The sequence below is a fragment of the Petaurus breviceps genome, unplaced genomic scaffold, assembly GCF_028583685.1.
Source record: "Petaurus breviceps papuanus isolate PSGF00001 unplaced genomic scaffold, PetGlider_PUasm1.0 138, whole genome shotgun sequence".
Classification (NCBI taxonomy): Eukaryota; Metazoa; Chordata; class Mammalia; order Diprotodontia; family Petauridae; genus Petaurus; species Petaurus breviceps.
In genome coordinates, this window is record NW_027185694.1 from 31,790,359 (window position 1) to 31,807,389 (window position 17,031).

At 37.5% G+C, this 17,031-nt stretch overlaps 1 protein-coding gene across 4 annotated transcripts in view; it reads right to left on the reverse strand.

The window, feature by feature from the left end:
* Positions 1 to 17,031, reverse strand: part of KATNIP (katanin interacting protein) — a 220,562-nt gene that overhangs the window by 110,089 nt on the left and 93,442 nt on the right. For all 4 annotated transcript variants that reach the window (XM_069064208.1, XM_069064202.1, XM_069064194.1 and 1 more), the window contains one exon: positions 14,563 to 14,694. In XM_069064208.1, coding sequence (XP_068920309.1) covers positions 14,563 to 14,694 — 132 coding nt within the window. The remainder of the gene's footprint in view (positions 1 to 14,562; positions 14,695 to 17,031) is intronic.

Here is a 17,031-nt window from a genome sequence, read left to right on the forward strand (position 1 = left end):
GACACTACTATTATAGGACGGGAAGTGTTAAAAGTGATGGCTGGTCCAAGGAAATCCAGTTTGGAAATCCCCATGAATGGAATATAGAGTAAATCTGACGCTCTCATCTCTTTTCTTTTATGAATAATCCCAAATAATCAGATAATTTGAATAGCAATAGCACAGAAATACTCCAGTGACTATCAATAAGTTCAAGTACATAAAATAATCAATCGTTCACTTGTTTTTTGACTATATAGCTAGTACATGGAACAAAAGGAGAAAAGAAACTACATTCTATACAAGAGGGTGGTCAGCATCCAGTAAAACATGAACAGGATGGCTACGTGATTCAGACAAAAGCCTGGCACCTGGGAGGCTTCAGTTTTGTGTGGGGTATAGAGCACTGGATTTGGAGCCAACGATGCTGGGTTTAAATCCCTACTCTGCCACTTAATACTGATGTGAGCTTGAGAATGCCCTTCCTTTCTCTGGGCCTCAGCTTCTTCATTTCTGAATGAGATTAGACCGGATGACCTCTAAGGTCACATCCAAGTCCAAGTCCATGATTTTGTGATCCCATTTTATGATCTACATTTTCATAGAATCCTACAAAGGTAAGATCAGGTCTCAGCCCTGCATATGACATGATATTACCAGAATAATATCACAGGAGACAGAAACCCCAGAAGGGAAGGAACTCTTAATGAGACAGCCAGCATGTGGCAGGACAGAGTTTACAATCTACTTCTTCAGAATCCTATTTGTTGATTTTTTACACTGTGCGACCCTGCCTCCTACCTAACCTGAAGCTGCTTGGTTTGCAAGGCAGGATGTATTTTTGGACAACTGCAGACAAATGTTTATGTCTCAGTCTCTTCACCTTTGGAAGAAAGATAAGAGTAGATGCATATCTTATGTTTCGTGAAAATGCAGGATAGTGTGGATCCAAAGAGTATAAGCCTGGGCCTTTGGGAAATGAGATAGTTACTTAGTCACTAAAGTATCTTTTCTTGACTAATAGATGCCATATTAAATAAGGTTCTACACATTATTACCATCTCATCCAATTTTTACTGAGTATTTTGAGATTCTCAGATGAAAGGAATAAACTAAATATTAATTCAGTCTTGGAGAAAATCACTTGATCATATGCTTGTAAAGAATATATAAGGTTAACTCTAAATTGGGAGTCATTTTATTGGTCTGCCTGCCTCCTACAGGAAGGAAGGGAAGCTAATAATACTTTTCTATGCTTTTAAATTAAATTAAAATATTTATTAACTAATTAAATTCAAAAATATTTATGAAGTGCTAATATGTAGAATCTATGTCCATTGATGCAAACCTGGAACTCTCTTAGAAAGTTGTCTGAGATCAGAATATAAATCTGTAAGTAAGTACTCAGCGCAACACAGTATCCATAAGAGGCATGTTTGAACACAGGTCTTCCTGTCTCTAAGGTCAATTTGTAGGTACTAGGAATGCAAAGATAAAATAAATAAAATACATCTCTGCCTTCACTTGGATAGAGTGCTGGGTCTCAAGTCAGGAAGATTCACCTTCCTGAGTTCAAATCTGGCCTCAGACACTTACTAACTTTGTGACCCTGGGCAAATCCTTAACCCTGTTTGCCTCAGTTTCCTCATCTGTAAAATGAGCTAGAAAAGGAAATGGTAAACCACTCTAGGATCTTTGCCAAGAAAATCCCAATGGGGTCACGGAGAGTCAGACATGACTGAAACAACTGAACAAAAACTGCCTCCAAGTAGTTTATAATAGGTAAGATAAATTATATATGCAAATATCTAGAAAATATACGAAGTCCAGATGAAAATCTGGAGGAGGAGAGATTATTTTCAGCTACGGGGAGTACAATTAGATAAGGAAAGTTTTCATGGAAAACATGGCACCAGAATTGGACACTGAAAGAAGAAGGGGATTTCCACAGGAAGGATCCTTCTGCTCACAGGAGCATTTCCACAGATAAGAGATGAGGGTAGGTGGGAGATGAGGCCCACTTCAGGAATGGGTGAAACCATGAGTAAAGGACCAAATGCCAACAGAGAACAGTGGCTGATAGACTTTTATTCCACTGTCAATTCCTTTTAATACTAAGGAAAGTATTAAAACAGTAAAATGATATTATCAGAACCATGCATATAGAAACTTGTGCAAGAGGGGAAAGCTTGGAGGTAGAAAGACATTTTTTTTTACCTAAAAGGCCAGACAAATAATTCTAGATTAATAACTATTGAGAGAATTAGCATTCTTCCAGTCACTCAGGTTTCAAATCTCAATGTTATCCTCAACTCCTTGCTGACTCAGGCCTCACTCAATCAGCTGTCAAATCTTGTTATTCCTTTCTAAACAACATCCCTCATATATAACTTCTCTCCTCTCTCAAACCCAATCCTCTATTCAGGCCCTCCTCACCTCTCACTTGGACTACTTCAAAGCCTTCTAATCAGTCCCCCTGTCTTAATTCTCCCCAGTCCAATCTATCCTCTACTCTGTCCCCTGTGATTTCTTAAAGGGCGCATCCTATTGCACTTGACTAAGAGCCTTTCCTAAAGTGTGACCTCCCTCCACCATCCCTACCCCAACGGCTCCCTGTTACCTCCAGGATGAATACAAAGTCCTTGTTTCGCATTCTAGGCTTTTCACAACCTAGACTCTCCTTATACTCTCCATGTACTCTACAATCTAATCTGTTGTTGCTTGTGCCCCACACCCCATCCTCGGTCACCATATCTTTTCACTGGGTGTTCTCCATTCCTGGAATGCTCTCTCTCCAAACATCCAACCTTTAGAATCCCTGGCTTCCTTTCAGATCCAGGAGATTCAATGCCACCTCCTCCAGGAGGCCTTTTGACAAAGTCTTCCCGACGGCTAGTGTCACCTTCTCAAGCTTCTTCAATCTCATCTGTGTTTATCTTATATGTTAAGATTTATAAATGCTGTTTCTTCCATTAGAATGTAAGCTCTTTGAGGGCAGGGACTGTTTTTTTTCCCCCTCTATCCCCAGAACTTAGCACAGTTCCTGGTACATAATAAGCAGTTTAATAAATGTTTGTTTTGTTAAGAAAGATGAAAAATATATTTTCTTCAATTTTATACGATCTCAGAGTTGAAAGGGACTTTCAGTCTTAGGTAACTCTGAAGCAGATTAGACTATCAGATTAGACAAGTCTAATCTGTCCTGTTCTGATTACTTGTTGGTACAAACACACTCAAATCATCCTACACAGAAAATCAATCCTCTTTTAAAGTTTTTTGAAGAAGATATCTCAACACTTCCTTTCATAACTCATTTTAGAGCTTAATAACTCTCTTTTCCAGGAAGGACCTCCTAAAATTTGATCTAAATCTCTCATTCTATACAGTATAGAGCTCCTCTTCATTTTCTATTAACAAAAAGAAACCAGAAACATAGGGTTACCTGCAGGTCAATCTTTTATATGTGCAAAACAATATGTTAACTCAGATTGAATGGCCACAATGAGCAAACAACAAAAAGTAATCCTCTAGGTAGGAGCAAGCTGCTCTGGATTATAGACCTGATTCACTGTGATCTGGGGACATAACTTCTAGCCTTTATGTTTTTAATAATTTAATGAATATTTACTAAATACCTACTATGCACCAGGCACTGTGCAATGTGGTGGGACTACAAAGACGAAAACAAGTCAGGCTCTGCTCTCAATTATCTTCAACTATACTCTGGGTTGAAAATAGTTTAGTCCAATGCAGCATGTCACAGATGAGAAAACTAAAGCTTAGAAAAAAGGATATGATGTGCCCAAAGTCAACCAGGTGGAAATGGTTTAGAGATGGATTATCTAATCCAGCTGCTTCATATGATACTTGAGGAAGTTGAGGTCCAAAGAGTTTAAGTGACTCGTCCAAGGTCACACAATTAGGGGCAGAGCCAAAGCCCAAGTCATTGGACTTTATTGTCAGAAGACACAGCATTTTTCCTACCATACCAGGCTTCCCCTGCTTAGATTTATACCCAGGTCCTCTGATTCCAAGGCCAATACTCAAGCAGCTCTACTACGGATGACTTAGTTGCCCCAACTGTACAATAAGTAAAGTAATATAGTAATGTTATCTGCTCTGTCTGGCATCTAAAATCCTTCACCATCTGGCTGCCGCCTACCTTTTCAGATTTACTATGTATTACTGACCTTCCTTCTCTTCACCTACTACATTTCATCTCTTCTCTTCCTGCCTTTGGACAGGCTCTTCACCATGCCTGGTATTTAATCCCTTATCATTTGTTTCTCTTAGGAGATCTAGTTTCCTTCAAAGCTCAGCTCAAGCACCACATCCTATGAGGCATTTCCTGATCCCCTAGCTACTAGTGCTTACCCAATCTGACTCCTCCAAAAAGGAATTTTTATTTATTTTAATAACTCTTTTATGTCCTCGTATCCTCAGAACTGTGTAAAGTGTCTGTCACTACTACATGTTTGTTGATTGGGTGCCAAAATAACTGTGAAAAAATGATTAAGTGATCAATAACCAAGAATTTATTAAGCATATACTATGTATCAGTCACTATACTAACAAGAAATAGAAATATAAACTATGAAACAATCCTACATTCAAGGAATTGGTGCTCTTACCAGAAGACAAGGAGTATATGTCTATATGTATGTATAGGAATATACATGCAGAGAAAGAGAGAGCGAGAAAGAGAGAGGGAAAGAGAATAAATATAAAGATAGTAAATGTAAATAAATACTAAAAAGTTAAATGCAATGTAGTTTGGGAGAGAGAGAACTAACAGTTGGTGGGGATGAGGAAAGACCATGCAGAAGGTGATGTTTAAGTTGTGTCTTGGAGGAAGAGGAATTCTATGAAGCAGAGGTAAGGAGGTAAAACATTCTAGGTATGGGATTCAGTCAGTGTAAAGACATGGAGATATGAGATGGAGTGATATATGTGAGGAACAGAGAGAACACCATTATATCTATTAAAAAAAACCAGTGCATCTCAAAAGAAATATGTAACAAGAATTCAAAGTACTATTGCCTCATATTTAAAAAAAGAGCAAATTTTAAAATGTTGTCATTTGACCAAGTTGTCCAAACCTTTACCAATGATGAAAAATATAGGCAAAGCAGAAGGAAAAACCTCTCTATCTCTGAATCATGAAGGGTTAAGATGACAAATATGTTCCTATGCAGAAGAGCTTTTCTTGCCTCCATTTCAGGAAATACTTGCAATAGCAATCACTGAGAACATTTAGCTAAATGCAAAAAACATTTCTAATAAAGGCTCTGCCTTCACTAAAAGTAAGCTTTGCTATTTCATACTTTCATTTAACAGGAAAGAAAAGCCCTTAATAATTCTCAAAGGAAAGCTGACTAGCACCCCCTCAAGACAGATGGAAAAATGAGCAGGTATTAAAAGTCAAGAAACTCAAGCTGTTGGAGCTTTGCAGTGAGACCAATCCACAGCATGTGCACAAAAGAATTCTGACAGAATGCTTTCTTCCAAGAGCTGGTCTTGCTGCCATGTACCCCAGTCCCAAAGGCTTAAAGTCACCTTTTTTTTTAATTCTTTAACATTTTTACTTAAAGTTTTGAGTTCTAAATTTTCTCTCCCCTTCCCTCCTCCCTGAGATGGTAAGTAATCCGACATAGGTTATACATGTGCAATTATGTAAAACATTTCCATATTAATCATTTTGTACTTGAATAAATAAGTAGAAAAAAAGACTTGAATAAAAGAAAAAAATGAAAGAAAGTGAAAAATAGCATATATTTCTATTCAGTCTATATTCAAACACTATAAGTTCTTCCTCTGGAAGTAGATAGTATGCTTCATCATTAGTCCTTTGGGATTGTCTTGGGTCACTTTATTGCTGAGAATGGCCAAGTCAATTACAGTCCTTCATTGAACAACATTTCTGTTACTGTGTATAATGTTCTCCTGGTTCTGTTCACTTCACTATGCATCAGTTCATATAAATCTTTCTAGGTTTTTCTGAACTCATCTTGCTCATCATTTCTTATAGCATAATAATATTCCTTTACAATCATATACTACAACTTGTTTAGTCATTCCCCAGTTGATGGGTATCCCTTTGATTTCCAATTCTTAGCAACCACAAACAGAGCTGTTGTAAGTATTTTTGTACAAATAGGCCCTTTTCCTCTTTCTGCATGTCTTTGGGATATAGAACTGGCAATGCTATTGTTGGATCAAAGGTATGCTCAATTTTATAGTTCTTTGGGCACAGTTCCAAATTGCTCTCCAGAATGGTTGGATCAGTTCATAGTTCCACTGCATTAGGGTTCCAGTTTTGAGGTGGGGCCTCAGAGATGTTTTAATTTGTGTTTCTCTAATCAATAGTGATTTAAAGCATTTTTTCATATGACTATACATAGCTTTGATTTCTTTGTCTGAAAACTACTTGTTCATATCCTTTGACCATTTATCAAATGAATACTCACTTTTATAAATTTGACTCATTTCTCCATATAATTGAGAAATGAGGCCTTTATCAGAGATACTTGTTGCAAAAATGTTTTCCTGTTTTTCGTCTGTAACAGTCTTGACCTGTCTCCCTTGCTCACTGCCCACATCACAACAGTGGTCAAGGGCTGTCAGTTTCACCAGGATGGTAACCTTCCCTGTTTTCTTCTCTTCTATCCTACCGCAGGCCCTCCTCACTTCTATAATTCTAATTTCTCTCTACCTCTCTGCTCTTCCCTCTCTAATCCTATCTTTCACAGGTGGCCAAAATCATCTTTCTAAAGGCACAGGCATGAACATGTCCCTCTCCTATTCAAAAACCTTAAGTAGTTCACTAGTGCGTATTAGAAAAAATATAAAACCTTTAGCCTGGCATTCAAGGCTTTCCAAACAATCCTTTTATTTAAATTCAAATTCATTCAATAAGCAAATAAGCAACTGTTCTGCATCTTATAGTCTGAGAGGGTCACTTGGTAAAAAATGAAATTAAGTGACAAGCTCACACGGGGTAGGAATTAGATTCAGGTCATCCTGACTCTCACATATAAAGTAGGTAACACATAAACATTTTTGGAATGAATTGAAATTGAAGATGGCATCTGAGTAAATAAAGGAATTGGGAGGGTGGGGATAGAGATGGCTTTTTTCCTGCTAGGGAAGAATAGAGAAAACTAAGGCCTGTAGAAAGCCCAAGTAGGCCTGGGGTTGGGTCATGAGATGGCTATGGCCTCTTAATACTATTCCTTCTTTTTTTTAACCTCCTACAAAGAGTCCTTAACTACTATCTAAGAGCAGGATAGGGGTGGTTATACATAGACTAGGAGTATCCAAGCTCTCCAGAAGTGAGGCATGGACAAAAGCAGCAGAAGGGACAAAGAAGGAGCTACCATTCCAATAGCTCTGGGTTACAGCACAATAAAGTATAAATATAAGAAAGCTTCAGGCCCATATGGAGGACCTGAAGGACAGTTTTTAAGGCTGGTCTCATTCCTACCTGCAATGATTTACAGCAGTGATATCAAACTCAACTAAAAGCAGGGTCCGTTATTCCATATGTAAGGTTGCTTGCAGGCTACATACTGATTTAGAAAACCACATGTTAACTTTATCTATGTTTTGTTGTATTTTTATTTATTTTGTTAAAAATTTTCCAATTACATTTTAATCTGGTTTCAGGGGCCACTGAAGAGTGTTGCTGACCACAGCCATGTTTGACATTCCTTATTTGCAGGACTGTACTTCCCTAAGGAGATATATGACTTGTAAGCCTTGTGTTGAGGTGGTTTAACAAGACTGAGCTTGATTAAAAATCTGACCCCCAAACCATGGAAAACTGGTGCTGTATTTGAAAGGAACTGAGACTAACAAGGCTACAACTTGATTTAGGTAAAAAAGCTAATGGCTGTATTTATGATGTTAAGGAGGTGGGTTATCAAACATAATGCAAAATATGACTCTGTTATAGTCTTTTTTGTGATGGCAAAGAATTTGAGGTAAATTCCTTTAAATTTAAAAAACACTGTTTTGTGGGATGTATTAGGAAACAAACTCATTAGGTCACTCCATGAAAAGGGTAGGATTTTCCTCCCTCCAAAACGGAAATTGGCAATTAATCTTAGAAATAAGCCACAGGGGCGGCTAGGTGGTGCAGTGAATAAAGCACCAGCCCTGGAGTCAGGAGGACCTGAGTTCAAAACCGGCCTCAGACATTTAACACAAAAACTAGCCGTGTGACCTTGGGTAAGTCACTTAACCCCAATTCCCCTCAAAAAAGCAAAAAAAAAGTTTTTTTAAAGGGGCAGCCAGGTGGCGCAGTAAGAGCGCCGGCCCCAGAATCAGGAGACCTAGGTTCAGTTCCAGCCTCAGATACTTAACACCCACACAAAATAACTGGCCATGTAACCTTGAGCAAGTTACTTAACCCTGATTGCTTAAAAAAAAAAAAAAAAGACATTCAAATCCAGGTCTTCTGTATCCAAATCTAGTTCTCTTTCCTCTGAACCACAGGGCAGTGACAGTGGTAATGGAGTTTCAATGAAAAAAAAATATTACACTAAAAATTTTGATTTGAATAATGATGAGAAAAAATATGCTGTTGCTCCTCCATGAATAATGTAATAATTATGTAAATGGGCTTCTGAGAAGATGATGGAAAAAGAAATTGGAACTAGAATGCAGACCCCTTGAGGACAAGGTTGATTTATTTTTATCTTCATTATCTGCTGAGTCTAGGGCAGGATCTTGTACAGAAGAAGTGACTAAAAATGCTTAGTGAATTGATTTCACTCTCCCCCTCTCAAAACAGGAATAACGCCTAAAAAGGAACAAAACTGTCCAAAAATCTTACAAGAAAATTAAAAATCATCAAAAAAGAGCAAGTTTAAGGAGACTCCTGCCCCCTCAAAAAAAAACCAAAATCATCAGAATAAAGACATACTAAAACAAGTACCAAGAGTTGCATTAGAAAAAAATGCAAGAAATTTCTCAAGGCAAAATTAACTAGCACAGAGATAAATGTAAGATGTTAAAAGATGAACTGAGCTCAGGAATCTCAAGAAAAGATCATGTCAAAATTCAGAAGTAACCTGCACAGTTCTTTCTTTGATGCTAATAAAGTTTTGATCATGAAATTTAGCATGGAAAAGGCAGATAAAAAAAGATGAAAGACCATTATGATTCAATGATAAAACTCTATATCCAGACTCTATAAATTGACGCACATATGTAAGTACTAAATAAAACAATGGTGAATAATACGTTATCAAAAAAATTATTCACTCTATTCGTGTAGGACTGATACTAGGAATATAGGAAAGGTTCAATATCAGAAAAGCCATCTGTATAATAAATCATCTCACTAATAAAAAATATCATATACATATCACTATAAAAATGCCTTTGATAAAATACAACCCCACTTACACTAAAATGTTTAGGAATAAGGATTTTGCCTTAAGTTATAAAAAGTTATTTGAAACCAAAAACCAGCTCCATATGCAATGGAGCATCATAAAAGTTGCAAAATGGAAACTTCTTTGTAACTTCTAGTCTTTAAGAGTTGCCTGTTGACATTGAGAGATTAAGTAACTTGCCCTTGAACACATAACCAGCAAGTATTAGAAGCAGAATCTAAACTCAGGTTTCCCTGACTTTAAGGAGGAACCCTCTATCTACTACTCCAAAAATATATAAAATAACAAAATTTACACAGAAAAATAACTGGGCAAGATAGCAAGTGGAACTACAAAAATGAGGCTAGCCTTGTCAGACTTTAAGAATACTATAAATAAAATATTTGAAATTATATTTTATTATTATTGTCACTGCTACTACCAAATAATAGTATTTTACATATGACTTTAATGTTTGTAAAACACTTTACAAACTTGTGATTTTATCCTCACAAAAATGTTGGAAGTTTGGTTCTATTATCATCCTCACTTTACAGATGAGGAAACTGAGGCATTAAGTGACTTCTAGCACAGAATTAGTAAGTGTATGAGGTTAGATTTGACCTTAGGACTTCTTGACTCCAAGTACAATGCTCTATCCACTGATGATATTAAGAGGGAAAAATCTTTGTATTAACATAGCTGATAAAACTCTATATCCAGACTCTATAAAGAACTGATACAAATTTTAAAAAAGTATTTTCCATTCTTCCAATGTATAAAGGGCAAATGGATCTAACCATACAATCCACAAACTAGTAAACAAATTGTTAATAACAACTTGAAAAATGCTTCAAATTCTAATAAAGGAATATGTACTAAAATAATTTCAGTGCCACCTTAAGCCCATCAAATTGATAAAAAATAGTTTAAAATGATAAAACATAATATCATCAGGGCTCTAGGGATTAAAACAGGAATGCTATTACAATCCTGGCGGCACTATAAATAGGTTTAGGCTTTTTGGATACTAGGCTATCATTATATAATTAGAGTTTCAAAACTGATAATACCATTTGTAATGAGAATGGGAATTTGAAGATCTTCCCAGCCCCTTAACAGACCTAAGGGGGTAGTTTGAATCTCCCCTGCTGTGAAGATAAAAACTCTGCCCCCTGATAGGCTGAATGCAGTGGCATGGAGCCTGTGGTGGAAGGAGTTTACTGAGGAGAAGCAGAGCCCACAGAGAAGCTGGGTGAGAGCGAGTCTGACAGTTGCAGACAGTTGGGGACAGAAGAGCTTAGGCAAGGAAATAAGGGAGTTTCGTGAGTAAATATTGATCTTGTATTAGTTTGTGGGAAAGCTAAAGGATGCTGTGGCTCTCAACATTATTATGGCTTCCTAACATCTTTGGTACTTTGGCTTACTGGTTTTGGGATTTGGTTTTCTGGTGTTTAAATAAATCCTTCAACTTTATCCTCTGTCTGGAGAGTCTGACATATTTTGAGATTGAACGTCATGTGATAGTTACGGTCACAGTCTCTATCGTGATCGTGGCTGCTGTAAATATTGCATTGGCTCTACACCAATTGACTTAGTTATCTCAATATGTTAATTTTAAGTAAGAATTTATCCTATTAATAAGAAAAAAATACTATTTATCATATATATGTTATCTCAAAGGGGTCCTCACCACTGCACATCAATCCTGCTATTCTTCACTGACATCTCTCTATCAGTGAAGGATACAGTCTCTATCAAGCCTTCAATGAAGACAATATAAATATATAAATTAAATGAGGGTTGGAGTGGATGTCCTCTGAGGTCCCGTCCAATTCTATATCCATGAGCCTGACTTCCGTTTTGGACATGCTGGGTTTGAGAAGCCTATGGGACTTCTGGATGGATCCATACAGCAGGCAGTTGGTGATAGGAGATTGGAGCTCAGAAGAGAGAAGAGGACTAGATACATAAATTTAGGGGTCATCTGCATAGAGAGAGGAGAATCTATTGGGGCTAATGAGATTGATCACCAAGATAGAATGCAGAAGAGAAGTGAAGAGGATCCAAGACAAAGTTTTGGGGAACCCCTATAGTTAGAAGATGGGATAAGTATGGTAACACATCAAACAAGACTGAGAAGGAATGGTGAGATAAGTAAGAGTAAAAGAGAGCAGGGTCATGATCAGTCATGGAGGAGAGAGTGTTGAGGAAGAGGGAGTGGGCAGTATCGTCAAATGCTACAGAGGTCAAAGAGGATCAGGACTGAGAAAAGACGACTCAACTTAGCAATGAGATGCAGATTAAGACACATAGGAGAAATGAACATGAGATGAGAAAGGGAAGTAAAGACAATGCATAGATGGCTTTTCTCTTGGAGTATGGGTAGGAAAAAGTAGAGACAGAGGATAATAGCTTGAGGAGATGTCAGAACCAAGTAAAGATTTTTTAAGGACAGGAAAGATCTGGGCATATTTGAAAACTGCAGGAAAGACATAAGTGGCTAGAGACTGAGGATTATAAAGAGAAGGAGGAGAAAGGAAGGGGTGGGATCAAGGGAACAAGAAGGGGGTTAGCTATGATAAGAAGGCTCTTCTCTGAGATAAGAACAAAAGAAGAGAATACTGGGGGATAATGTTAAAGAAATCTTAGGTGTGGGATTTGGGGGAAAGCTAATGAAAGACAACTTTGATTTTCTCAGCTAAATGTGAACCAAGGTACTCTACTCAGGGATTGGCTTGGACACAGCTTGAAAAAAGAGAGGGTCTGAAACATAAGGTATGGAAGTACAGGGATGAATAAAAAGGACTGAAATGTATTAGGGAGGGCCCCAGTTAGGATTAGATCATATAAACTGGTAGCGCACCTAAGCACCCAAGCAGCAGAGGTGTGATTTCCTTCAGGAGCAGTCAACAATTCTTGAGCAGAAGCAGAGGAAAACACAGGTGGTGTGGTAATCCAGGGTTGGACTTTGGAAAGGGATCAGTGGTAACAGGACAAGGAGACAAGGGATTTGAGAAGAGAGGACATTGAACTGTCCTGTCCTGAAGACTCCTTTGCTTCTTTTACTGGGCCATCATTTCTCTCTCACTCCCTAAGCAAAGGTGTCCCCCAAAGCTCTATCCTAGCAATAAGATTTCAAATGGAAGAAAATGAGGTCAGAGCTGGGCTAAGGGTGATTTGAGAATAAAGGGAGGGGTGAAGTAGCTGGAGGCTGCAGTGAAAATGAGCAATAGTTTTTGAAGGGATTGGGCAAATGCAAAGACAAGAGGTTATGGTAATATAATGGCATTTGAGTCCTCCACAATCTTGCTTGAATGTATCTAGAAAACATTATTTCCCATTGTATTATTCCCAATGTACTATACAGTCTAGCCAAACTGGACTCAAGAATCAACATGGTTGTTCCCTGAACTTAACATGCCATTTCCATGCTTTCAAACGGGCCATCATTCACATCTGGAATCTTTCCCTGCCTTCAGGACCCAGCTTTCTCAGCTTTTGTCACTGTCTTCCCATCTAATTTATCTTACACTTCCTTATCTTTGTACCTGTTGCTTTCCTCTAAGAACATAGGCTCTTTGAGGGCAGATATTTTTCTGTTTTTGTCTTTATATAAACAGTATCTAGCACAGTGCCTTGAATAGAGCAGGCATTAGGTAAATATTTGCTGAATTAAATGGATTTATATAGAAAAATTCATAGAGGCCTCATTGGTAAACAGCGTTGTCTGGAAACAACTAATATATCCAATGATTTGCTAAGTGACCGAATAAAGTTTGATGTATCATTGCAATAGAATTTTATTGCGTCATTAAAAATGACAAATTTGAGAACTGTAAAGAAATATGGATAAACTTTGAAATGAAGAGAAAAACAGATTCAGAGTTACAACTTACATGATGCTTAGATAATAAAGTAATAACAGCAGCAAAACTGTGTATGTAAATAAATAGAAATACATTGGAAGATGCTATTGTTATTTCCTTAAATTTGTTTTTCCTGCTATCAAAATGCAAATGGAATGGGGTTTATACTTTTAAGTGTGATTTTATTCCTAATCTAGTCTATTTATTTGACTGTTCATTTTTGCTGGGGTTTTTACTAAGTCTATCATAACAATTTTAATTACATGCAAAACTCATAAGCATTATTTAAATCTTCTTTTCTAGTCATGTTCATTTCATGAAATTGACATTTTGTCTACAACATTATTATATTAAGACAGGATTTTACTGTACTTGTGAGACTATAAAATATATAGAATGTACAATATGGTTCAGAGAATGCTACTAAGGGAAATGTCACCACTTTTCTTGATTAAAGAACTTGAATTTGAACTCTCATGGCTCACTAACTTAGCTTTTGTATCTACTACTGTTCATACATTCTACAATGAATGTGCCTGGTTGCTGCAGTGAAAACAGCTGGATTTGGAGTCAAAAGACCTGCGTTCAAATGACTCTGCCATTTAACTACCTGTGTAACCTTGAACACCTCTGGGCTTGTCTCTTCAACTTGGGCACCTTTTGGGCCCACGTTAACCTCACTGGGCCTCAATTTCTCTAATTCAAAAATGGCTAGAAGGTCTTTTCCAGCTCTAAACTATAATGCAATGGACCTATAGTAGGTGCTTAACCAATGCTTGATAATTGATAGTACAAAGGTTTATTAAGCACTTACTCTGTGCCAGGTATGGTTCTAAGAGCTAAAGATAAAGACTAACATGGAACAGTCCGGGCTCTCAAGAAGCTTAAGTTCTCCTGGGAAGAAATGACATCTACACAGAAAAGTAAACACAAATCATCTACTCAGAATAGAAAACAAAGAGGTTTCCTGGAGGAAGATTCTAGCAACAGGAGGATCAGGATGGGCCCTTGGATAGCAGTCACCCCTTGAACTTAGCTTTGTACAGTAAGGAAAAATTATGAAGTGCCAAAGACTAAGGGTGGCAATGGGAGTTCAATGTGACATTCAAGAAATGAGAAGGCAATCAGGAAAGACAAAAGTCTTATAGGTGGGAAGTTATAAGTTCAAAGTTCCTCAGCTAGTCAAAGGTTTTCCTATGTCATCATCAGAGTAAGAACTGGCCTATGTGACGTAAATGCAATACCTAAACCTTAAATCACTATAAAAATGTGAACTACCATTATCATGACTATCTAAGCTTGGCCATTAGTTTCATAGCACAGCAGATTCATACCTGGGAAAAATCCCTAGGAAAATCCTTTGTCTTGATGTTCACATTCTGATTTTTTTCAAAATCCTCAGCAAAGTCAGGAGGTGGGTCAAGATAGAGTCGAGGTCCAGCTTCAGTTCTAATCTTTACAGACTTCTATAAATGAAAATTGAAAAAAAAAGATTTTAGCTATACAGTGAAATTCCTTTTTCATACAGAAGACTGCAGCTGTGGGACAGGGACAAATATTTTGCATGATTACCATATTGTAGCATGGTTTTATGGCATAGAGTTAGTTCTATTTTAGCAATAAGATTTGAACTATGTGCAAACACACAATAAAATCCTCCTAACTAGGCCCATCTCAAATAGGCAAAGCTGTCTCAGAGTGGTTTCCCACTTTGTCAGCTGCACCACGACCAGTTTACAAATGCAGAATCATAGACGGTTCAGAGTGGGTGGAGCCAAGATGGCAGAACAGAGGAAGCACTCAGTCAAAACTCTCCCAACATACCCCTCCAAATAATTTAAAATAATGCCTCAAATTGAATTCTGGAGAGGCAAAAACAACAAGCCTAAGACAACTTAGAAGGCTGGAAGGAGAGAGCTATGACACAGGAGAAGCTGACCTGAAGCCCTTGTGATGGGACTATCTGGTGGCAACCGAAGCAGCAGAAGCTTTGGGAGCTCTCAAGACAGAGATGGTAAGGGGACCTGGTAAATGGTCAGAAAAAGATTATAAGGGACTCTGCTAGCACTGGATGCAGGACCAGATGTTGTCTGGCAACTCCATTGCCTATACCCACTTCTGGGTTAAAGTTTGAGGGTGGAAAGGTGAACTTTTGGTCACAATGGAGCAGGGACCCTGAGGAGCAGTATTGATTGAAATCCCATGGGTAACACCAGAGAACAGACCAGGAGGGTAGTGATCACACGACTCCCCAAATCACATGACCTTGGAAGGACTGAAAACTTTCAAGCCACCAAAATTAGCTCTGAAAATAGGAGCATGAAAAAGCTTGAAGCTTTGGACTGTTCCTCATCTCCCATCCCATTCCCACAACAGGAATAGAGTCCAAATTTAATAAAGTTCAAAGTCAAGAAATAGGTTGGAAAAATGATCAAACAACAACCAAAAAAACCTGACCATAAAAAAAACTATTAGGGTGACACAAATTCAGAAGACACTCATGACAAAACAGCTACAAGCAAAGTTTCAAAGGAAAAAAAATCAAAATGGTGTGGTTGAGGAAAAATTGAGTAAAAAATGAGAGCAATGCAAGAAAATCACAAAAAAGAAAATTGAGAGCTTAGTAAAAGAGGCACGAAAATACAGAAGAAAATAATACCTTAAAAACAAGAATTGGCTAAATGGAAAGAGAGGTACAAAGCTTTGCTGATGAAAAATAACTCTTTAAAAAGAAGAATTTATGGGGGCGGCTAGGTGGCATAGTGAATAGAGCACTGGCCCTGGAGTCAGGAGGACCTGAGTTCAAATTTGGCCTCAGACACTTAACACAAAAATTAGTCATGTGACATTGGGCAAGTCACTTAACCCCAATGGCCCTGCAAAAAGCAAAAAAATAAAAAGAAGAAGAATTTGCCAAATGGAAAAAAATGATTTCAAATGCTCACTGAAGAAAATAATTCCTTAAAAATTAAAATTAGGCAAGTGGAAGCTAAAGATTCAATGAAACATCAAGGAACAATAAACAAAGTCAAAAGAACGAAAAGAATATGAAATATTTCATCAGAAAAACAACTGACCTGGAAAGTAGACCAAGAAGAGATAATTAAGAATTATTTAATTACCTGAAAGCCATGATCAAAGAAGGAGCCTAGAAATCATATTTTAAGAAATTATTGGGGGCAGCTAGGTGGCGCAGTGAATAGAGTACCGGCCCTGGAGTCAGGAAGACCTGAGTTCAAATCCTGCCTCAGACACTTGACACACTTACTAGCCATGTGACTTTGGGCAAATCATGTAACCCCAATTGCCTCTAAAAAAAAAAAGAAAATATAAAGGAAATCTGCCCTAATATGCTAGAACCATAGGGTAAAATAGAAATGGAAATAATCCATTAATCTTGAAAGAGATCCCAAAATGAAAACTCCCAGGTAAATATAACCAAATTCTAGAGCCCCTATGTCAAAGAAAAAATACTTCAATCAGTGAGGGGAAAAACCTAAGGCCACAGTGAGGATCACACAAGACTTAGCAGCTTCCATGTTAAAGGAATAGAGGGCTTGGAATATAATATTCTGGAAGGCAAATGAGCTAGGATTACAACCAAGAATCAAATGATATTTAATGAAATAGAGGACTTTCAAAAATTCCTGAAGAAAAGATCAGAGCTGAATAGAAAATATGACTTTCAAATACAAGACTCAAGCATGAAAGGTAAAAATCAAAGAGAAATCATGATGGAGAGCAGTAAGGTTAAACTGTTTACATTCTTTTCATTGTTAGGGCTGTTTGAAGGATTCTACATA